The sequence below is a fragment of the Pleurodeles waltl genome, chromosome 10, assembly GCF_031143425.1.
Source record: "Pleurodeles waltl isolate 20211129_DDA chromosome 10, aPleWal1.hap1.20221129, whole genome shotgun sequence".
NCBI lineage: Eukaryota > Metazoa > Chordata > Amphibia > Caudata > Salamandridae > Pleurodeles > Pleurodeles waltl.
Window position 1 is genome coordinate 1028331384 of NC_090449.1, and position 24531 is coordinate 1028355914.

Here is a 24531-nt window from a genome sequence, read left to right on the forward strand (position 1 = left end):
CTGCACTGTAACTCAACAGGGTTTCCAAGCCCTGGTTACATCAAGAGAGAAAAAAAGTTCAATAACTCAAACTATTTAGATGTTCCAGGAGCAAAGTCAAGTCGTCAGTGGCTTGTGCAAGGTAAAATGGGTTGGACTGAGAGAGGGGAAAATCATTTCATAGCGCGGCAGTTAAGAAACAGAAGGACAAGACAGGATTCACTGAAGGTCCTTATACGTTTAACTATGAGAATTACTAAAAGGGTCTGAGGCAACGATGGCAGAGCACACAAGGAACTGTTTCATATCATGTGGATAAGAAAGCAAGTCAAGTCAGTTGCTGTTCAGAAATCTTCTACATATACAAACCATTTTGTAGACAATCTATGCACATGGCACAAGTGAAACTCATTGAGAAAACACTGAAAATGTCTTGAAAAGTTAAAAAATTCAAGAATGAGCCTAGTTTTCACATTAAAGATAACTTTCAGACTTAGTGCTGGTGGAGCTCCTCTGTGGTACTGTTCTGAGCTCTATGCCCCTCCACCACCTGTAAGCCATGACAGCTAAGGAAAGATACACAGCCAGACTGTGTTCTCTTTCCCATAGTCCTAAAGCTTACTTTGCAACAGCTAACACTTAGTAAAGAAACAGCATGGAAAATTAGAGACAAAACACAGTTCCAAGTCAAATACAGAAATGGATGCAAGAATAAATGAAAACTATTGTACACTGTATCCTATATTAATGGACTATCCATTTTTTTTCAACCAACAGTGGTATTATAGAAAAGAAGGTTGCTATTATAGAGGTTGGCTTCAATTAATGTTATTTTTTCAGGGCAGTATCCTGGCCATGGTGCCAGTCTCAGATGAGGCAAAGCACATGACACTAAGTGTAGGCAGGCTTTTAATTTTACGTGACCATCGGAAAGAATAAATTAGTTCTAATCTTTGCAAATTCTTTCTCTCCCTCCCTCCCTCTCTCCTTCCCTTCCCTCCCTCCCTCCCTCCCTCCAGTCACCTGGAAAGACAAAATACTCACCTGATGTATTTTGGATTTCGCAGCTTCTACTTGAGCTCCTGCTTCATTTTTCTGGTTACAGGCATCTTTGTTGTTACCAGTCTGTATGCATAAAGGAAAACAATGCAGCCACTTTTATTTGGACTTGCGTGCAGTGGTTTACATAATAAGAAATTACTTATTTTGCATTTCTAGAAACGAGGAACAAGTAACGTACAGTTAATTGGGTACAACTACACAAGTGCTAAATACCAGTATCAACTCTACTGCTACTACGACACCATACAGTAAAACATTACACAAATGGTAAACTAAAACATTTGTGTCTCATTTTGTGCCAAAAATGTATAATGAAGCATTCTAATGACAACAGAGGTTACTGCAAAAACGTGCAGACGAAGAAGCTTTGCTGCTGGGTCCATCCAGGCTGCCCTTTTGCATACTTACTCTGAAAACTAATTGTTACCATGTTACACTAAACTGTAACTTTTAATTCTAGGACTTTACTTAGATTCTGTCACATTACCAACTCTTGTTAAATTAGAATTGGCTAGTAAGTAAACCACATGCTGGTTGCTTGTTTTTTTTTAATAATAGTATGCATCTAAATAAAATAATAATATAGTACGAGTTAAAACATTCAACTTTCTACACAAACAGTCTCAGTCCTGGTTCACAGAATTCAGTTTGGTGGACTCTTCAACGCATAAAGTGTATTTGAGAATACAGAAGGTTTACCAATATGCTGGAACTAACCTATATGTAACCTTAGTTGAAGAAATAGGTACTCCAGAGAGTGGTCAAAATCGGTGTGTGGCCCACGATCACACATTTTCATTCGAGACCTTGCTGAAAAATTCTGACAAAGTAGTCCAGACTGTTCTGATGTATCCCACTCAGTAATAACTGAAGGACATTGGGTACTTGTGATATCACGACTACTGTACCCTAATATTGCTTGATCACTGCTCTAGTCTTTCCCAACAAATCACAAACCAGAGAAGAAGCCGATGACAGTTTAGACCAAACATTCCAATAGAATGGCAGAAAACTGAATCCACGCAGTACTCTCAGGTTACCCACAAACTACTTTCACATACAATAAAACTACACAGAACTCACTTATAAAGTCCATGGTTATGCCAACAATCTCGGGTAGATCTGGCCTTCTAGGACCAAGCCAGGGCATGTCTGGCTTGGACCAATCATACGCCAGTTATACTCGACAAGTAAACAGCTAATGCGGCTATCCTACAGACTTCTCTTGTTTCAGAATGGTCTCAGCGAAACTACAAATATTCCTCTGGATCTGGGGGACGAGACAAAGGTTTCAAGGGTGCACAAATCCTGGATGCTGTAAGGGTAAGAGATGCTGAAAATAATGACACAGGCAAAGGAAACTAGCAGTATCAATCCGCTAGGAGTTTTAGCAGCAGAGGGGACTGATTTGAGACACTGCCTGAATTCTTTAGTGCAAAGTTAAAGCATGCTCCACAATTACTGCGTTTTGCAGAATTTCAGCAATACTTCATATTAAAGAATATTAAAGTGTATTTTAAAGCAGACATATAGCAAGGAATATTTGCTCTTATGCAAGTCAACAGAGATACTCTGCGGTGATAAAATGCTGAAAATGAGCGAAAACGCATGTAGACATTAACACTTTTCTGAGTATTGCTTTGGCAACATCACCTTAGTAACTACCTGTTCAGCATATCACATGGAATATAGGAACTTTACAAATACAAAGACAATCTAAACGTTGGTCTGTAACAACTCCACCCCTACAGGAGAGCAAGCACTGCCATTGTGCTCTATAGTATGTGAGGAGTTTTAAACAGGTCTTCAATACCTAAGCTTCTAAGGCCAGGACATCAGTAACTGGAAGGACAGTGTTACCAGCTACCGAGTGCGTGGTGTATGGCAATTGCTACTTTTAAAAGAAAGGGAGTCATGTCTGTAAGTATGATGATATGAGAATATGTGTTAGATGGAAGAAACTGGGCGATAGTTATCTTCAGGGGGTGTAGAATGCCACTGTGAATGAGAATTGAAAGAGAGCGAATGATTCCAGCGTGAGCGTTTTTCTGTGTGCGAGTCGGAGTAGCAGATTAATAGAGGGACAACAGAGTCCCTAGAAGGTTGATTGGAGATGGCCTTCATGTAACTGTAATACTACCAGTATGTGGAGTGGAGACTATATAAAGAATCAAAAAGATATTTTCTATTGTTGCAAAAAAGGATTAAAACTGTACTGCATGTGGTAGGTTGCCAAGTTTGCAATCGCCCAAGATTGGATCACTGGACACACGTTTGCCCTGTCAGATCCCCAAGTGAGCGGACTCGCTGCCTCCCGATGCTGCGTTGAGTCAGATTTGTGGAAGAGCTGGACGTGGCTTGGGAAGATGGCCGCCAGGACGTAGCCTACAGAGCTCCCCCGCCATGAAAATGCTGCGGAATTCGCATATAAACACCAACCATACTGCCATTCCAGGACTGCCACCCTCACTGTGCCTACGGGGGGTCCGAGTAGGGAAACTAAGCCACACTCTAGGTAAACATTGCGCCTTCGAGCACTGATCGGGGTCGAGAGGCGGCCTGCGCAGCAAGCCAAGCTATATGCCACTCCGGACTCGGCACCGTAGCTGAGGAGACCCCTGAGGGACGATCAGTGGACTACAGAGTGGGGGATGTTCCAGAGGTGGTCGCTCGGACTCCAGTTCGGGACGTACGGCCGTCAGACCCTGCAGACCGCAGTACGGATGCGGAGAGAGGCATGCAGTTCCCCACAGGCTGTCCAGGCATGCTGCATTTTTGACTGGGCGGGCCGGGGAGGTAATGTAAAGGGCAAACATTGACAGAAGGACAACTCACGGCCCCCAAGACAAGAGATGCAAGGCAGTCCTGCCGCAGCGGTGTAAACATTGAGAGGAAAGGCCCGATCCCAGAGCAGAGGGGGACATCTGCCTCATCCTGAACCCGGGGGAAGACCGCTGGGGGCTGCAACACATTGCTCCCTATGAACCAGAGAGGGAAAACAACCCCAACTGGCAGCACTGGACATAAGTTAGACAGCCCAGGCGCCTGTGCTCTGCTTCTCCTCCCCTTTTATGCTGGTAGACAATGCAGTGGTCTCCGGGCTTGGATTCTATGTCAGGGCCGGAGGCTCCGATTATGCTTATCTTTCCAGGCTTTATTTTTTAGCAGCCAATAGAAAAACAAAACAAGGACATCACTTCCTGTAACAGAGACCACATGACCACCATAGAGTCCAGCCCTACATAAACCCCTTCAGTCAAACACCCCTCCTCTTTCTTTGCTGCTTCGCAGCCAGTTAAGTGCCATTGTTTATTCAAAGTTGAATGTTACGATTGCAGAGCGCGTGCAGCGGTACGAACTTATTTAAATATATTGCACGTGTGCACCACACGCTCCGCTGGCTTTTGTTGTTTATTACTTTTATTGTGCACTTCATTTTGGGAGTGTTATCCTCCCGGTGAGGTTTTTTTTCTAAACCCTTGCATTTCTGTAAGTGGAGTGGGAGTTAGGAGAGCAAGGACAGCGTATTATGTCTAACGCGCTCTCCACTTTCTACTTCAGTGTTTCTCCTCTCGCCTTTATTCCCCAAGGGCTCAGAACACGTGTGAGACGCGTGTTATCTCTGAAGGATTTTCACCTGCTCTCTGATATACGTCCACTCGTTTATACTGTTGGGCTGTAATAAATCATAACTAGTCTCTGCCTATTTTGAATTGCCACTATGTGGTGGATATTTTTTCCTGTGTTTTTCTTATAATATTAGCAGGCCTCCCTGCACACTTTATTCCTGGCTTTAGGTTTTTTCCCTGAGCACTGAGCCTGCTTTAAGGACTGTCAGCATTTCCTCCCCACTTCACTGGAAGTTATTATTGGCAGATAGTCTGCCCTTTAAATTCTCAATTGTGTGACCTGGTATTGTTCATTATGGCTGGCTCTAAAAGAGACTCTGGGGAAGATACCTTTTATGATGATCCTGAAGGGTCCTTTGAGCAAGACCTTGTCTATGCCCTTGATGCTGGTGTTAGACACACTGTTAATGTGGCCTTGGCCCAGGCTATACAGCCAATTAAGTATCACTTATTGGGTTTTGCGGAGCAGCAGAGCTGGATGCCCCAATCTCGCAGCCAGGAAGAGCTGCCCTTTTCACAAAATCCAGGTTCAGCCTCTGATGCAAACCCTCATCAAGCTGACTTTGACCAACTTTTGCAAGCTTGGTCTTTGGATCACGATTATTCTTCGTCTCAATCTCTTCATCCAAGAGATGTGAGTAAGAAGAATTCTGATTCCTCTGCTTCTTCACAGGCTCCGTAAAAGGACCCTGATTCTCCTCCACGTAAACGCAAGGCCAAATCCCGGCACACGGAAACCGGAAGATATGTATCCTAGAACTTCCTCCAGGACTCCGCCTTCCGAGGTGGCCGAATACGTTCAGGCACACATTCAACAGTTTCGATAGCGACATCCGAACTCACCTGAGATCAGAATGTCCCAGACCAGATTTCACCTCTAAGGTCACAGAGACACCAAAGATTGACCCCACCTTGGTAAGAAATTATCTAAGGATCCGAAAAAGGGCATTGATCTTGCCTGGCGAGGTTGTCAGGATAAACTCCTGGATGTCTCGGGTCCTCTTGCCAAAATCCAGGAATTGGGTTTTCAGGCTAAGGAATCAGGGGTCCCAGGTAACCCTGAAGTTTTGGTTGGTTGGGCCCAAAGGGCCTTATTTTGTTTTTGTGGAACGCAAACTGTGCCATCTCCAGTGAGAGGTGGTGCTCTATTCTACTCAAGATGGATCCCAAGCTCCAAGCTAACGGTTCTGGTCTTGTCTGAACTGAGTCCATTGGCTCAGGGTCTGCTTTTTGGGTCTCTTTTCCTCAAGGAACTTTCAAAGTTCACCTCCACCTATGTAAACCTGGACAAGGCACAGGGATCCATAAAAAAACATTCTTTTTAACAGGGCTGGACGCTACAGAGGGAGAGCCTTCGGCCGCAATTACTATCTAGGCCCTTCATGTGGTTCCTACCAACATCCCAGAAGAGGCTACCATGACTCTGCCTCCACTTTCTACCACACAAGGTCCCGTGGAGATCGCAACGGATTCCGGAGAGGGAAATCTAAGGGAACCTACACCTCCTATCAGGAGTCCAACCCTGCAGGTGAGACTTATTTCGATTTCAGAAGTGATTCTGGGGGGCAGGACAGCTTTATTTGTACATAATTGGCAAAAGATCACCCAGGACCCCTGGGTCCTGGATGATATCCAGGGCTTCAAACTGAAATTTTACGATTCCCCAGTTCAGTGGGTTACTCCTCTGGAAATGTATTTTTCCCTACAAGATTGAGAGTTCATCTCCTTGGAAGTCACAGCTCTCCTAGCCAAAGGGGACATAGTAGAATCCTCTCCCCACCCTCACGGTTTCTTCAGCCCCATTTTTCTGGTAGAAAAGAAGGGTGGCGGTTCCCGGTTGGTTCTAAATCTAAAGGATTTCAATGGCTGGATTATTTACAGACATTTCAAGTTGGAGGGCATTCATTTGCTAAGGTACATCTTAAGAGGTACATCTTAAGAGAAAACTATTGTATGGTCCGCATAGATTTAAAGGATGCTTACCTGACCATTCCTATTTTTCCTTCTCACCGGAGATTTCTTCAGTTTCATTGGGAGGGCCATTGTTTCGAATACAAGGTCCCTCCTTTCGGCCTGTCCTCGACGCCTAGGGGCTTCACAAAGCTGTGCCCCCAATTGAGGAGCACCTTCGTGCCAAAGGGTTACGTCTGATCATATATCTCGAAGACCTTATCATGTCTCAGTGCCCTCTTCTCGTACTGACCCATCTGGAAGTGGCAATATCTCTCCTGCAGGACTTGGGTTTCATCATCAACAGTCAGAACTCAATCCTGGTTCCTTCCCAGAGGTTGGAGTTTCTGGGCTTTCACGTGAACTCTGCGAGAGGCACCATGGCATCTAAAGCTTTCTCTTTAGGTTCTCGCCTAGAGGACATTTTGAGAGCAGCTGACTGGTCGTCTGAGTCTACCTTTAAGGCTTTTTACTACAAACCCATTTTAGATGTTGCAACGATTGTTCTGGATCAGCTTTAAACTAGCATAGAATCGGAGCCTCCGGTCCGGACATAGAATAAAAAGATTTAGAGCTTTCACGTCAAGAATTTTTCAATTCTATTACGGACACGGAGGCAAGGATTATCCCTCCCTCAGGAAAGTGTTTTGTATAAAATTATACATGTTATTAATATGTCTTGACTTTCATGTTATGTTCCTTTTCTTACCCTCCCCCTTTTGAAATGATGTTGAAATATCAAGGGGTATGGTTTAGTGTTTATGGCTCGATTTTTTGTTTATTCTTAGGACCTGTTGTCTCCTCATCGGGAGGCGCGGCTGCCCCACATAAGGAGGATCTGCAGAGGAGGGGACAGCACGCTACCACGGTGAGGGCTGTAGAGGAGCATGATCCCAGACCTCAAGTGCTAGCCTAACAATACATCCCATGAGGTGTGCTGTTGGGAAGTTCGGCAATCTGTTACAGGAAGCGAGTGAGAATGGTATACCTACTCGCTGGACAATTCGATGGCAGAAAGTACAGTTGGGGGTGTGGGAGGGAGAGACCACAGGTACTGCCGAGAAAGATGGGATGGAGCTGGAGGCCCAAATAAATTCTGGACTGAGACTCTGGAGCAAGGGCAGCTATCACCGAACAGGACTGCAGCAGACGTAAGCCTCTGCTGAGAGGCATTACCACACCACAGATGTAAATCCATGAGGCTACCTAGATATTGGCTTTTAGCTATTGGAAGCAGAGTGGTGGAACTAATGCGGGGAATGCATAAGACGCTGGAAACCGGGGCGGATTAGTGACTCTTGATTTTTATCACAGAGGAAGACCTACCCCTTTAAAGTGACACACGCACCTGTATACGCCTAGAGGTTTATCAGTGACTCCCACTGGGAGCCAAATGTGCCACGGTGGTGCCAGGCTGGTCAGGGTGGACTATTACCCGGACCGATCCCTCAGAGGGTTTCGCTTGAGACCAGTGTAGGAGGTGCCTGGCTACTGGTAGTTCGACAATGTGGGGGCCCCCCACCCCCCCTTGCTGTGACTCTGCGGGTGGAGCTTTGTCCACTCCCCGGAAGGGAGGCCTGTCACTTAAAGTGGATACACACCAGAGGATACAAAAGAGAGATTTGACCAGCTGCTCACACTGGGAAGAGCTCACCATCGGAAAGGACAGACCACAGAGAGTGGCCCAACAGACCACGATGGACCAGTGTACAGCTCTGGGGTCAAACGCAATGTTGAACCCCCTCTCTCCCCCCCCCACCCCCAAAAACAAATAGTGTGTGGAAAACCTGCTGGAGGCTCAATGGCTCCCCAGGGCACAGATATTGGCTGTGATTAAGGCCTCAAGTGCGAGAGTCCAGGCAAAAATTAAGGCTGTCTCCCAAGATGATGGTCTCTTGTGGCTGGACCTTCATAAGGTGGCAGAACACTCCTTGGCCACGGAGCAGGAAATCTCTAAACTCTAAAGCGGAAGTCGCATCCTTGAAGGCTGACCTGAGTGCTCCAACGGCCTAGACAATTAAGTTAGAGACTAAAGATGAGGATGTGGAGGCCCATTTTCGCCGCTGCAACCTTCGTTTTCTTAGGTTCCCGGAGGGAGCAGGGGAACAGAATCCGGAGCAATTTCTTAAATGCTGGATAGCAGCGGTGATCCCCTCGACCCAGCTATCCCACTTCTTCGTGACAGAGAGCTCATCATGCTTTGGCACTGAGGCCATCTGCGGGGATACCCCTTCCTCTGTGTTTCCAAAAGTACTGCACTACAGGGACAGGGATACGATCTTGCAAGCGATTCGACAAGCAAAAGTTGGTACACCTTTATAGGTTCCTAGTATATGGTATTTAGGTACCCAGGGCATTGGGACACAAGTGGTCCCCCCCAGTGCTGCAGCATGTATTCTGCCACCGATGGGAGCCCAAGCAAAATGTGCCAGCAGGCCTGTCATTGCAGCCTGCATGAAAAGGTGCATGCATCCTTTCACTACTGTCACTGCACCTGAGCACTATAAGCCACCCCTATGGTAGGCCCTGTCAGTCCAAGGTACAGGTCTCTGTCTGTGAGGGTACCCCTGCATGAGCAGAGGTGCCCCTACAAACTCCAGTTCCAATGCACTGGACTTCGTAAGTGCGGGGAAGCCATTTTACCCATGTACTGGCCACAGATCACCACTTGTGATCTAGCTACTTAATAGTAACTCCGAACTGAGGCATGATTGGTATCAAACTTGTCAGAATCATATCCCAATACTGTCAGTATTGGTTTTGTAATTCCATGCACTTTGGGGGCTCTTTAGAGGACCCCCCAGTATTGCTCCTACCAGTCTTTCAGGGTTTGTGAGCAGCCCATGCCGCTGCAGTCCCTCAGACAGGTTTCTGCCCTCCTGCTGCTTGACCAGCTCAAGCAGGAGAAGCCAGAGCAAAGGATCTCCTGTGGGATAGGGGATGCAACACCCTCTCCCTTGGAACCTAGTGTTAAAAGGCGGGGGAGGGGTAGCCTCTCCACGCCACCAGCTTGCTTTGAAGGGCACATTTGGTGCCCTCCTTGCATAATCCGGTTTGCACCAGTCCAGGTACCCCAGTCCCTGCTCTGGTGCAAAACTACATAAAGGAAAGGGGAGTGACCATTCCCCTGTCCACCACCAACCCAGGAGTGGTGCCCAGAGCTCCTCCAAGTGGCCACTCGCTTCTGCCATCTTGGAAATAGGAGGTGCAGAGGTCCCTGGGAGCAGCTGGTTAGTCAGGACAGGTAACTGATGCCAGTGACCTCCCTCTGATAGGTGGTCACCCTGCAGAGTGTCCAAGGCCTCTGTTAGGGCTATTTAGGGACTCCCTTGTGGGTGGCTCTCCAGATTCGGTGTACAAGACTCAACCAGAACTCCTCTGCATTGACCTCTTCTGCTCCTGGCCACTGGAATAGCTGCTTCACAGGAACCAAACAAGTCTGCAACTCCCGAGCTAACATCGCCTTGCAACATTGTTTCTCTGGCTCCTTCCAGTAATAGCAACATTTCCACAGCTGTGCATCCTCTGGGGTCGGCAAGATTTCAGCTGCACTAAAGAAGCAAGAAGGAATCTCCCATGGAGTGAAGAAGTCACTCCCCTGCATCCAAGGGCACCAAAGGCTCCTGCCCCACCTGGACACTCCTCGTGGACTGGACTCTCTCCCCTTAAATTGCAGGTCCTCTTAATCTGCAAACCACCATTGGGTTCCACTGGACTGGTCCGGTTCTTGCAAACTTCCTTTTCTAAGCGTCCTTGTTAGTCTATGAGAAGACCAGGTAACTTACTTCTGCTCCCTGGACGCTGGGGGTAATCTAGGAACTCACCTCTTGGGGTTCCAAGTTCTCCCAGCATCCTACTAACTGGTCCACATCCTTGGGTGGGGGGACCTAATTTTGCATCCCATTATTTTAGTATGTGGATTATCCACTGTAGGAAAATGGCTCCTTGTTCCAGATACCCCCCCCGCTTTTTGCCTGATATTGATGCTGACTTGACTGAGAAGTGTGCTGGGCCTGCTAACCAGGCCCCAGCACCAGTGTTCTTTCACTAAAAATGTACCATTGTTTCCACAATTGTCACACCCCTGGCACACAGATAAGTCCCTTGTAAAAGGTACCAGTGGTACCAAGGGCCCTGTGACCAGAGAAGGCCCCTAAGGGCTGCAGCCTGTGTTGTGCCACTCTAAGGGACCCCTCACCTAACACATGTACACTGCCATTGCAGACTGTGTGTGTTGGTGGGGAGAAAAAGGCAAAGTCGACATGGCACCCTCTCTCAGGATGCCATGCACACAAAATACTGCCTGTGGCATAGGTAAGTCACCCCTCTAGCAGGCCTTAAAGCCCTAAGGCAGGGTGCACTATACCACAGGGGAAGGCATAGCTGCATGAGCAGTATGCCCCTACAGTGTCCAAGTCTATTCTTTGACATTGTAAGTACTGTGTGGCCATATTAAGTATATGGTCTGAGAGTCTGTCAAAACAAACTCCACAGTTCCATAACAGCTACACTGAATACTGGAAAGTTTGGTACCAAACGTCTCAGAATAATAAACCCACACTGATGCCAGTGCTGGATTTATTTAAAAAATGCACACAGAGGGCATCTTCGAGATTCCCCCTGTATTTTACCCAATCCTTCAGTGCAGGACTGACTGGTCTGTGCCAGCCTGTCACTGAGAGTCGAGTTTCTGGCCCCCTGGGGTGAGAGCCTTTGTGCTCTCTGAGGCCAGAAACACCTCCCCCCTGCAGGAACTGTAACACCTTGCAGTGAGCCTCAAAGGCTCAGGCTTCGTGTTACAGTGCCCCAAGGCACTCCAGCTAGTGGGCATGCCCGCCCCCCCTGACACAGCCTCCACTTTTGGCAGCAAGTCCAGGGAGATAGTGAGAAAAACAAGGAGGAGTCCCCCTCTCAGCCAGGTCCACCCCTAAGGTGACCAGAGCTGAAGTGACCCTCTCCTTGGAAAATCGTCTGTCTTGTTTTAGAGTATTTACCCCAATAGGATTAGGGATGAGCCCCCCTCCCCAAAGGGAAGAGGCACAAGTAGGGTGTAGCCACCCTCAGGGACAGTAGCCACTGGCTACTGCACTCCAGCCCTAACGCACCCCTAAGTTTAGTATTTAGGGGCAACCCTGAACCCAGGAAATCAGATTCCTGATGACCTAACAAGAAGAAGGACTGCTGACCTGAAAACCCCGCAGAGAAGAAGGAGACGACAACTGCATTGGCCCCAGTCCTACCGGCCTGTCTCCAGATTCAAAGAACCTGCAACAACGACGCATAAAGCGGGATCAGCGACCTCTGTCGTCTCAGAGGACTACCCTGCAAACCAAAGGACCAAGAAACTCCCATGGACAACAGCTCTGTCCAAAGCAACAACAAAGAAACCATCTTTAAAGAGACTCTCACCTCACTCCTGAAGTGTGAGTCCCCAACACTCCCCCGGCCCGTGTCCAGAGAAACCAATACTGCAGAGAGGACCCCGAGGCGACTATCACGACGTGTCCACCCTGAGACGACCTCCCTGCTCCCCATGACGATGCCTGCAGAGAGAATCCAGAAGAACCCTCGACCGCGACTGCCCGGTAGCAAAGAACCTGATGCCTGGAAGAAGCACTGCACCCACAGCCCCCGGCCCGAGAGAAACCAACTACAGGTGCAGGAGTGACCAGCAGGCGGCCCTCATCTTTGCCCAGTCGGTGGCTGGCCAGTGAAGCCCCTCTGTGTGCTGCCTGCATCGTCAGAGTGATCCCCGGGTCCCTCCATTGATTTCAATACAAAACCCAAAGCCTTGTTTGCACACTGCATTCAGCCACCCCTGAACCGATGAGGATGTATTTTGTGTGCCTGTTTGGGATCCCCCCCCAGTGCTCTACAAAACCCCCCTGGACTGCTGCCCGAGGACACAGGTACTTACCTGCTAGCAGACTAGAACCAGAGCACCCCTAGTCTCCATAGGCGCCTATGTTATTTGGGCCCCACTTTGACCTCTACACCTGAGCAGCCCTGTGTTGCTCGTGCTGGGTGTTTGGAGTTAACTTGAACCCCCAACGGTGGGCTGCCTATGCCCTGGAGACTGACCTTGTAAGTGCTTTACTTACCTGAAAAACTAACCTTTACTAACCTACTCCAGGAACTGTTTAATTTTGCAGTGTCCACTTTTAAAATAGCGTATTGCCATTTTATGCCAAACTGTGTAAATTACTGTTTTCATTCAAAGTTCTATATTTACCTATGCCAAGTACCTTACAATTTATGTACTTACTTGAATCCTGAATCTTGTGGTTCTAAAATAAATTAAGAAAATAATATTTTTCTATATAAAAACCTATTGGCTTGGAGTGAAGTCATTGAGTGTGTGTTTCCATTTATTGCCGGTTTGTGTACAACAAATGCTTAACACTACCCTCCGATAAGCCTAACTGCTCGACCACATTACCACAAATAGAGCATTAGTATTATCTAGTATTGCCACTATCAACCTCTAAGGGGAACCCCTGGACTCTGTGCACACTATCTCTCACTTTGAGATAGTATATACAGAGCCAGCTTCCTACAGCTACCCTATAGGGCCCTAGCTATTTTCTGCTATTAGTTGCCAATGCTTGCTGTTTTTCTGTGCTAATTCCTAGTACTTACCGTGTATATGTAGCGTACACTTACTGCCAGTTGGGGGTCTGCCTATAGTAATCTAGTTCAGTGTTACTGTAATAAATTACCTTTATTTTTGCAACACTTTGTGTTTCCTTTCATGTGAGATAAGTTATTGTGTGACTACTGTGGTATTGCAAGTGCTTTATACTCCTCCTAGATAAGTCTCGGCTGCTCACCACAGCTACCACTAGAGAGCTCTGCCTTCCTAGGCACTGTTCACTAAATAACAGGGATTGCCTGAACCTGGTATAAGGTGCAAACACCATAGGTGTCCACCACACACCAGACCAGCTTCCTACACTCAAACCCCATGTTAAGAGGTACAGGGTACACACTTACACCTGGGGGAGGGGAAAGCCCAGAGGGTGCAGAGGAAGTGAGGGACATTTCTACTCCGCTACTCTATTTATGCCAGTGGAGTTTCCATATGTGTCGCGCCTCAGGTCCCTTTCCAGGTTCAAAGCTTCAAGGCGGATGTTGATGGTAGATACTTACTTCTGTGTGGCCTACAGGATGGAAGAGAGATGTGCCTGTTGACTGTGTATGCCCCCCAACATGGATGATGGGGCCTTCTATCTTGACATGGAGCATGAGCTCTTTCCTTACATCTGGTGTAGGCTGGAGAATTAAATTGTGTGCTGAATGATGGCTTGCATCTTCAACCCCCAAAACACAGCACAAACCCTCATATGGTAGCTGCACTGAGAGGCGTGATGAACCGCATAGGCTGTTAAGATGCTTGGCGAACAACACACTCTGAAGCCAGAGAATACATGTTATGTCCCCAGTCACGAAACGTATAGCCACCTTGAAAGATTCCTAGTGACAGAGGACATTACCACTGAAATAGTACATGTTCAGGTATTGGGTAGCTTTCTCTCTGGCGATGGGCTGTTGCTATTGGAATGGACTTTGTGCTGAGATAGTCCCACAGTACCGCTGTGGCAACTCCGCCCTGAAGCACTTGGTGAAACATAGTTCATTGAGGAGCTGAGGACGGTGACAGTCGGATTTGTTAAGATTAACTGATCCTCTGAAGAGAGTAGGGAGGTAGAGTGAGATGCTCTGAAGGCATCATCTGTCTCATATTAGCGGGACTTGACGCTGACTGGAGGCACAGCTACTCAAGAAAAAGCGGCGTTTGGCTACCCTCCAATGATATGTCCCTACATCGGAAAACCGACGGGAAGCATTATTGATGGCCCAGAGGACAGTGGAGGGGAGGGGGGCAAGGGTTTTGGGGGGTGGGGGGGAAGAGACCTGGGACAAGCTGGACTGATTGGTTCAGCAGGACTATCACCAGCTACTACATTAAGAGGGGGACACATCAGGACACATTCTAGCATGGTTACTTAAAAGGGAACTGCTACCCCAATGATCCTCTCAATGAAGCGCCAGAGTGGCACCCTTGCTGGATCCCAGGATGCAATGAACCTTCTCCTGGAGGATCATCTTGCAACTGTTAATGGGGAGGCGATGGATAGACGATTGGCGGATGTCTGAAGATTCTTAGATCAACTGACACTTCTCCCGGTCGCGGCAGAACAGGACTGTGATCTGGAGAGAGAGCACCTAGCAGTGAAACTAATTGAGGTGGTCTGGGATATGGAATGCTGCAAGGCACAGAGACTGGATGGGCTGTCAGTGGAATACTTCCAATCATACTCCACTCATTCACCGCATGCTGGAAACACTCCAAGAGGCGCACGTTGTGGGAAAACTACCACAGACCATGAGCGAAGACTAGATAATCAGCTCCCTAAGCCAGGTAAAGACCCATCGGACCCCAGCTTCTATAGACTCCTCTCTACCTTGCAGGTCAATGCTAAAACTTGCAAAAACCCTTGCAATGAGATTGTGCGGTGTGGTCACCCACTTAGTGCATGAAGATCAATGCAGTTATATACCAGGTAAGTCGAGCTCAGATGAACTTACGAAGATTATACCATGTGATGCATTAGGTCGTGAATGGGGAACTTGAGGCAGCACTGATCGCTTTAGACAATGAAAAAGCATCCCATACCCTTAACTGGGAGTATCTTCAGGAAGTTCTTCAGGGAATGGGGCTGGGACCAGTGTGTCTATCCTAGGTAAATCTGCTCTATATGGAACCAGTCGCATGTCTCCATACTGGATGAGTGGTATCGGAGTGCTTCCATACTGAGAGGGGCACAAGATAGGGATGCCCCCTGTCGCCGACCCTCTTCACTCTGGGGATGGGACCACTGGTAATTAGAATTCGCCGCAAGATGGCTGATCGGGGTATTGAGGTCAGAGGCACCACCCACGTTGTTTTGTATTATGCAGACGATGCACTGGTGTAGGTCACCCACCCTGGGCAGTTGGTTGTGGCAATACTGCAGATCATGTCTGAATTTGGTGCTGTGTCTGGCCCCCGGTTCAACAAGCAAAACAGTGCTGTTCCCCATAGCAGCACTGGTAAGGGCACGGCCTGCTGAGCTTCCAGTCACCGAGTTTCGATGGGAGGAGGACCACTTCCATTATCGCGGGATTCAGGTAGAGAACACCTCGGTGGCCCAATATTGTCTCAATATGGACAAAGTCCTCAAGGGCCTGGAGGAGTAGATCCGCTTCTGGGTTTGCCTACCCCTGTTCTCCAATGGCAAGAGTTGTGCTGAGCAGAATGGTTCTTTTGCTCCTTTCTCTACATTCTCCAGAACGCTATGTACAATGTTTCAAAAACCACATTTGCCGAGCTGAAGAAACTCCTGGTGTCCCTTGTGTGGACTGGTAAACGTAGCAGTGTTAAGTTGGATATCCTAAAATTAGACACTGAAATGGGGTGGCTGGGATTGCCAGACCTACAATTACACTATTTTGCAAGCCTCCTGCAATACGCGGCACATTGATGCATGGATGGTCCAAATGTGTAGAAGACTCTTCTGGGGGAGTGAGAGGTGGGATGCACATCTGCCACAGGGCCTCATGCTGGAGACGGGTGTTCCAGGGGACCACCCCTTCCATTTTCCGACAGGTGGTGGTGGTCTGGGAGCACACAGTGGTATGGGTGTTGCGTCGGGCAACCTATGCTAGCCTTTTCCCCCTCCTGGTCTGAAACCCATTTGAGCTATCCAGTGTTTGATGGATCTGTCACAAAGGTTTGCAGGTGGTTAAAACACCATAGGGGATCTCAACCTTAAGGGCATGTTCCTTATGATGGCCGAGGCACAAGATACATTCAATATTCACCAGGGACAGTTTTTACAATATATGCCAAGGTATCCCATACATTTTTGGGAGATTTGGACAGACTTCCCTGCTGAGCCTGCAGAATCCCAGAAAGTGCACATTATATTGGACCTTGGGTTGACTTGGGGCTTAATTTCTCTTATCTATAAATTCCTTAAAGGGATCCTCACATTGACACAGCAGGGTCCGTAGTAGATGGGCTGTGGATCTGTCCGAACCGCTATCCGAGAGTGCCTGGAAACGAGTACTTGCCCACATCAGGGAGGTGGGCAGTAACGCAAGGTTTAAGCTCACACAATTTTATTACTTGCACCAAGCATATGGAGCTCGATCAGATGCTTGCTCTGGGTGCGGGTCTGCCACGGCGGTCTTTCTCCATAGGACGTGGGACTGTAACAAATTACAAGGGTATTGGGGAGAGCGCCTACGGGTTCTGCGAGGCGTCACACGAGTACCTGTGGAGGCCTCCATTAATCATTGTTTACTTTGAGAACTCCCAACATCCAGACATGGAGCCGAGATGAACCATTGGTTCACACTCCAGGGATTAATGCTGGCTAAGCGATAGGTAGCAAACCATGGATGCAGCCCACTGCACCAATCATTGGGAAATGGATGGCAGACATTCAGTCATGGGGCGTGACATAGGAGAGGCAGCTGAGTGCAGTGTGTTCAGACTAGCATGCGGACCGCGATTTGGAAATATAGGGAGGAATGTTACATGTTTTGACAGAAATAATCTGCCAGTGGATGAATCCACTGCTACCCTCTAGAACCCGGATCCAGAGGCCTCTCCGGGGAGGGGCAGAGTGCAGGGTTGGAAACTAGATGTGGCTTAGTGTTGTATCTGCATGGGACCTGGCATGGAGAAGACAACATGTGGGGTGTTGCTCTGTCTGTTCTCTCCTATCTCCCCCTTAACTGCCCCTACTGTCCGCATGCCGCCCCTGCATGTTGTGGGCCCACCCCTCAATTAAGGGGTGTGGGGTACTGATTTCTGCCCCCTGTGAGGTGCTGTACTGGCTGTTTGCTGCTGCTATGTACCTATGTATCATTTTCCTCTTTGCTATTTTTGTTGTTATGTATTACGATACTAGTATTTATATAATTGAACAAGCATCACTGTTGTCATTATGCAGTGTAAATGGGACTAGACTGTTCAGTTTTTTACCAAAATGATCACCAGTGCCTTATTATGACCAAGTGCAAATAAAAACATGTTAAAAAAGAGATCTGTACAAGGGCTACATCACAAATGAATATATCTGGGCATGTAGAAACCCGGGGCACGTGAAGTTGCAACCAGTGAGATGACTTGCTCCAGGTTGACATTGAAGTGGTCTGCAGTGATGGAGGCTGCGCCTGGCAGGCAGCAAGTCCTAAGACCCGGGAAAATGAGCAGGCAAGACTCAATTGTAGAGTAGAGGGACACAACAGACAGCACTTGTTGCTGGAGTGGCTGAGAAGCACAGTGTCAGTACTGAATGGTAATCATTTTTTCAAGCAGTGCAAGTGCCAGTGGTGTTTATTTCAGAACAGGTTCTTGAATTCTGAAATAATGAACACAATGCCCAATCCCTCTAAAAGGTACCAAAAAGAGGTGACAGAGTGATGAATGTGGGAACTGCTGTCCATTTACCTTTGAGACCTTTGGCTCAATGCCCCTTGCATGGTGAAGATTCACCATAGGATTAATAAGAACATTCTTGATCTGAACTCCAAGTCCTAAACATTAGGGGATATTGTAATGTCATTAGAGAAAGGGTTGGGAAAGCAATGCAATCACCCCCAGCCAACAGATTCAAAATGATAGCAATGATCTTCGGGGTGGCCTAGGGACAGTGCATAAACACTCAAGTGTCATGGAACACTGACAGTAACTCTCAGCAAAATGCAGACAGGGACAAGAACCTGCACGTCTTGGGAGCCTCAGATGAAGATGTTTTGATTTGTATGCTTATATGAAACCTTGGATATTGGAGACTTTTGAGAGAAATCTGATTGGATGTGGGAAGAGGTGTTTTACACTTAAAATGGCAAACTGTGCTGGCAAGCAGAATAGACTACTGTTTTGAAAGATGAGGACACCATCCTCAACATCCGAAACCTAAGAGGTAATTCTACCCACTCACAGTGTCCCAAGGGAAATGTATGTAAATTTTGTTGATGCAGAATTCCTCATGTCCATCTCTTATAAGAACTGTATATACAAATTTGATGTACACGATGAGCAATGACTATTGTTAGTCTGCAATAATCAAAGCCAGGTTTTAGGCACTGGTCACACCCATGAATGCCCCCAAACCCGTAGAAGCCATTGTTGTGGTTTCCTCGAATGCACCCACCCTCTACATTCACCAGCCCCCTCTTTACATGCCACATCTTAATTTCCAAAAATCTGAATTAGCACCTTCCTTCAATTTCCCATTTACTAAATTTGCCTCTGACCCCGGTTCACCACTTTCTTTCATTTCTATATCCCAAAGCTTCTAGAGAAGGCATGTTTGATGTCTCTAACTCTCAGGTGCCAAAGGTGTGGGTGAACTACTGAATGTGTACGAGAAAAGGCCAGGCAATCAAATATGGAGGTCTACCAAACAAGAGAACAGTAGAGGATCAATGCATTTATTTGAAGGTCTGATGTGGACTGAGATGATGATCCCACCAGCAAAATAAGCAAAAGGTGAATTATCAACCTAGTAGCTTTTCCTACAATTAGAGATCTTGTTGTTTTCTTAGATTGCCAAAGAAACCAATTTAATATGCTAAAAAATGTAGTGAATTGATATACAGAACTTGCAGAAACGATTACAACCAGTGAGGCTTTCTGTCCAACAAACTAGATGTTAAGATGTTTGTTTAGTATTCTCCGATAGAGATTTCAGCTTTTGAAGCAGTATTACCGCTGTACAGTCAATCAATTTAGGTATATTATCTTTATTCAGAAGTCAACCTACACATATAGGAGAAAACTGGGGACATCTGGGAAACATACTACACAAAGTAAACTTGGGATAAAAAACTGCATCTCTCTGGAGCATTAGATCCCCAACCACTATTTAGTGTGCAGATCTGCAATAAACTGACTTACCTCGTTATGTTTCCCATTTTTATTATTACTGCTTCCCTGCAAAATCATCTTCTCCAGGACCACAAGAAGGTGCAAGGCTTTCTCAGTTTGATGAGTCAGCAGATACAGATCCACCAGGAGGAAGCACACAGCCTGCGCAAACTTCTCTTCTGAAAAACAAGAGAATTAAACTGAATATATGATGCAGAGCTAGAACTTGAACAAAAAAGAAATATACAACACAACGCTGTATGCACATCATTAACAACAGTTACTACAGTATATATATATCTAAAAACTGAGTTTTGCTGATGGACCCAGAGGGTTACCTTGCTCACTTACAGATTTTAGGAAATGTCATTTTTGTCCAAATACATGCACCTTCCGACCTGGTCCTAATCTTAGGGGTCACGTAACCAACCAGAACTGATGTTCCTTAAAACAGGAAAGACAAAATGCCTTCACACATTTTGTAATTAAATGGTTACTGACCAGTGGGAGTAGATTAAAGAATTTTCTGGATTCAAACTCTCCTCTTGTAGTCTCTTCATCTTTTGTTCTTGTTTGCTAGGCATCATCAAGGGCCATTTGGTGGCATGTCCTGTCCGTTATGACTTCAGGGAGGCGAATCTGTGGAGACTTTGTGGGGGCGGACCACAAGCCCCAGGCTGCCCTGAGCAGGAGGAGGAGGAGACAGGCATGGGCCTGTTATTAACAGCGTTGCACTCCTGCAGCGTGGGACACACGTTTGTGGAGACCTTGCAGGGGGTGGACCACACGCTCCAGGCTGCCCTGAGCAGGAGGAAGAGACAGGCAGTGAGTGGCCTGTTATTAAAAGCGCTGCACTCTTGCAGCGTGGTACGCATGTTTGTGGAGACCTTGCGGGGGGCGAACCACAAGTCCCAGGTTGCCCTAAGCAGGAGGAGGAGGAGGAGGAGGAGGAGACAGGCATCGGCCTGTTATTAACAGCGCTGCACTCCCGCAGCACAGGGCACGGGTTTGTGGAGGCCTTACAGGGGCGGACTACAAGCTCCAGGCTACCCTGAGCAGGAGGAGGAGGAGACAGGCAGTGGCCTGTTATTAACGGTGCTGCACTCCTGAAGTGTGGGATGTGCATTTGTGGAGACCTTGCGGGGACGTAAAACAAGCTCCAGGCTGCCCTGAGCAGGAGGAGGAGACAGGTATGGGCCTGTTATTAACAGTGCTGCACCACCGCAGAATGGGACGATCGTTTGTGGAGACCTTGCGGGGGCGGACCACAAGCCCCAGGCTGCCGTGAGTAGGAGGAGACGGGCATAGGCCTGTTATTAACAGAGCTGCACTTCCGTAGAGCCGGACTCGCGATTTTGGAGACCTTGGGTGGGGGGGTGGGGGGTGGACTACAAGCCCCAGGCTGCCCTGAGCAGGAGGAGGAGACAGGCATCGGCCCGTTATTAACGGGGCTGCATTCCCGCAGCTCGGGACGCACGTTTGTGGAGACCTTGCATGGGGGGTGGGGACCACAAGCCCCAGGCTGCCCTGAGCAGGAGGAGGAGACAGGCATGAGCCTGTTATTAACAGTGCTGCACTCCCGCAATGCGGACGCACGTTTGTGGAGATCTTGCAGGGGTCAGACCACAAGCCCCAGGCTACCCTAAGCAGGAGGAGGAGACAGGCATCTGCCTGTTATTAACAGCGCTGCGCTTCCGCAGCATGGGACGCGTGTTTGAGCAGACCTTGCGGGGGAGGACCACAAGTCCCAGGCTGCCCTGAGCAGGAGAAGGAGACAGGCATGGGCCTGTTAGTAACAGCGCTGCAATCCCGCAGCGTGAGATGCACGTTTGTGGAGACCTTGCAGGGGGCGGACCACAAGCTCCAGGCTGTCCTGATCAGGAGGAGGAGGAGACAGATAGTGGCCTGTTATTAACAGCGCTGCACTCCCGCAGCGTGGAACATGCGTCCGTGGGCACCTTGCGGGGGCGGACCACAAGCCCCAAACTGCCCTGAGCAGAAGGAGGAGACAGGCATTTGTCTGTTATTAACAGTGCTGCACCAACGCAGCATGGGACGATCGTTTGTGGAGACCTTGCGGGGGCGGACCGCAAGCCCCAGGCTGCCCTGAGTAGGAGGAGGAGACGTGCCCAGGCCTGTTATTAACAGAGCTGCACTTCCGTAGAGCCGGAGACAGGCAACTGCCTGTTATAAACAGCGCTGCGCTTCCGCAGCATGGGACGTGTGTTTGAGCAGACCTTGCGGGGAGGACCACAAGTCCCAGGCTGCCCTGAGCAGGCGAAGGAGACAGGCATGTTAGTAACAGCACTGTACTCCTGCAGCGTGAGCTGCACGTTTGTGGAGACCTTGCAGGGGGCGGACCACAAGCTCCAGGCTGCCCTGATCAGGAAGAGGAGGAGACAGATAGCAGCCTGTTATTAACAGCGCTGCACTCCCGCAGCATGGAATGTGCGTTTGTGGACACCTTGCGGGGGCGGACCACAAGCCCCAAGCTGCCCTGAGCAGAAGGAGGAGACAGGCATTGGTCTGTTATTAACAGCGCTACACTCCCGCAGTGCAGGTCTCAGGTTTTTAGAGGCCTTGCAAAGGCGGACTACAAGCTCCAGGCTGCCCTGAGGAGGAGGAGGAGGAGACAGGCAGCGACCTGTTATTAACAGTGCTGCACTCCGGCAGCGTGGGATGCTCGTTTGTGCAGACTTTGCGGGGGCTGACTACAAGCCCCAGGCTGCCCTGACCAGGAGAAGGAGACAGGCACCGGCCTGGTATTAACAGCGCTGCACTCCCGCAGTGCGGGACAAACCTGAGCAAAGACTGGACCAAGACTGGGCCAGTCTTCATCTGTCAGCGGCCGAAAGAGGTCGGTTCAGGCAACCCGACTGTTAACAGCGCTGCACTCCCGCAGCGCGGGACGCACCTGAGCCTGGGTCCGGGCGATGTCTGGACCAAGAGCAGGCCCGTCTTCCCCTGTCAGCAGCCAGAAGAGGTTGGGTCAGGCCCCCCCTCTTTCATCTATGTGGTTGAGTGATCTCCGCTGTGCGCAGAATAATTGAGGTGCATTAAAACACCTATCCTAATGGGGAAGCGAAAGAATAATGCGCAAAGGGGGAAAAGAGGTTTGGGTCCTCCAGCCCAATCATCAATTACAAGCTATTTATTCTCCGTTATGGGAGTTATAGAGACTGAATTAGAACAAGTGGAGGTTAAGATTGGGGCCGTGCAGAAGCTCTCTCAGAGGCCACCACTGGAGCAAATTGTACTTGTAAAGCCTAAACAAATGGAGTAGCCATTGCGAAAGACCTCAGAGTCTGACCCATCCCAGATTGGAATACGCGTGCACTCATTGCAGCTTTCTTTGCAGGATGCAAGCCTAACCAAGTAATCAAATAAGGACCCAATTTTCGATTTCTCATTGGTGGATTCCCCACCTCTGAAAAAGAGAAGGGAGGGAGTAAGGGCTAAAAATGTGAAAGGAGTCTTGGGACCAAAAAAGAGAAGCCATATACAATTGGAAGATAATGCTGGACAACAGGTGGCCCCTGACGCTATAAGGGAATGTACTATGAGGAAAGACACCTTAAATGATTCTACCTATTTAACTGATTCTATATTAAAAGCATTTTGTGTAGCTTTGGAGGAGAAACTTATTAAACTGATTACTAAGAGAATGGATAATTTCCAAACTAATGTGACTAGTGCGCTACTCCAGATAACCAAATCAGAGTTACCCGTGCCAGCCATAGCCAGGAGTCCGCATTAAAGAATGAAAACGCTTTACATAATCCAGACTTGAATGTAATTGGTCCACCATTAGTTCGACCCTAAGCTAAATCTAGAGTGTTATATATAGAGCACAAACTAAACTTAAAAAAACAAAAGGGGCTAATCCTGGGTGTTCAAACCCCTCTTATCTGACTCCACTAATAATCTGGAAGAGACACTGCATTTACCCCCTGAATGCACGCCGTATTTTCTGGTGCTAGAAAATGTGTCTCCTTTAAATGGATGTAACAATGAAGATACATAAGCTTTCATGAGAAAGTCTGCCCATTGGTTGAGGACAAAAACTACGCACTGGCACGCAGAGTGAAGTGGGTTGGTCCATCAAAGAAAGCTTCTGAGGGAGATTGCGTTGTGATACATTTAAAAAACCCTTTTTGGTCTAACGGTTGTTGGCAGATTTGGACTATTGTGCAAGGGCAAAAGAAGGAATTCAAGTGTACCCATAAAGTCATTTTTATGATCCTTCTGTTCTATTTTTAGACTCCCTCGCAGTATCTCGAAACCAAAATCCAGGGTTGGCAGATTTACAGACTCAGATAAATCTCCCATTGTAAATTGTTTTCAGGCTCTGAACTTCCTAGATGAAAGTGATTGTCTCATGGATTCAATCATGCATGGAAGGGCCGACTTAGAGGAGCTAAAGGAAGGAGAAGGTCAAGACATATCTCCATTAGAGGGAGAGGTGGACCCGTTAGGCCCCCCTCCTTGGAATTTGGTTTCTACTACATCTCTATCAATGATTAGCTGGAACATAGCAGGGCTCCGGTCAAAAATAAACTCAGACTAGATACATTTTGAATCTATGTATGATATAATTTGCTTTCAGGAGACCAGGTCGACAGATCCCTTTTTTCTGGATGGTTATCTAACTTTACGTCAACCAGTTATGTCATCTATAGCAGGAAGGGCAAGAGGTTATGTGACTTCCTACTAAAGTACGGGAAGGACTTTGCAAGGATGGGGCAGAGACAGATCCCAGTCTTACTGTACGGAGACAATGCTGTTTTAATTGCGTGTACTGCTAATGGCCTCCAAGGTCTGCTAAACCTTTTTCTATCTTTTATGCAGGACCTTGATCTGAAAGTAAATTTTACAAAGTCCTATGTAATGACACGTGGCCCTCGAAATACAAAGTCCAAAAGATTTACTATAGGAGGAAACATTATTAATAAGGTGAAAATGTTTTGCTATTTAGGCATGCATGAA

At 47.8% G+C, this 24531-nt stretch overlaps 1 protein-coding gene across 6 annotated transcripts in view; it reads right to left on the reverse strand.

Annotated features, from left to right (window-relative positions):
- The window catches only part of CNOT10 (CCR4-NOT transcription complex subunit 10), a 281547-nt gene that overhangs the window by 143645 nt on the left and 113371 nt on the right, over nt 1–24531 (reverse strand). For all 6 annotated transcript variants that reach the window (XM_069211989.1, XM_069211987.1, XM_069211986.1 and 3 more), the window contains 2 exons: nt 19576–19724; nt 1024–1104 (listed from right to left, as the gene is read on the reverse strand). In XM_069211989.1, coding sequence (XP_069068090.1) covers nt 1024–1104; nt 19576–19724 — 230 coding nt within the window. The remainder of the gene's footprint in view (nt 1–1023; nt 1105–19575; nt 19725–24531) is intronic.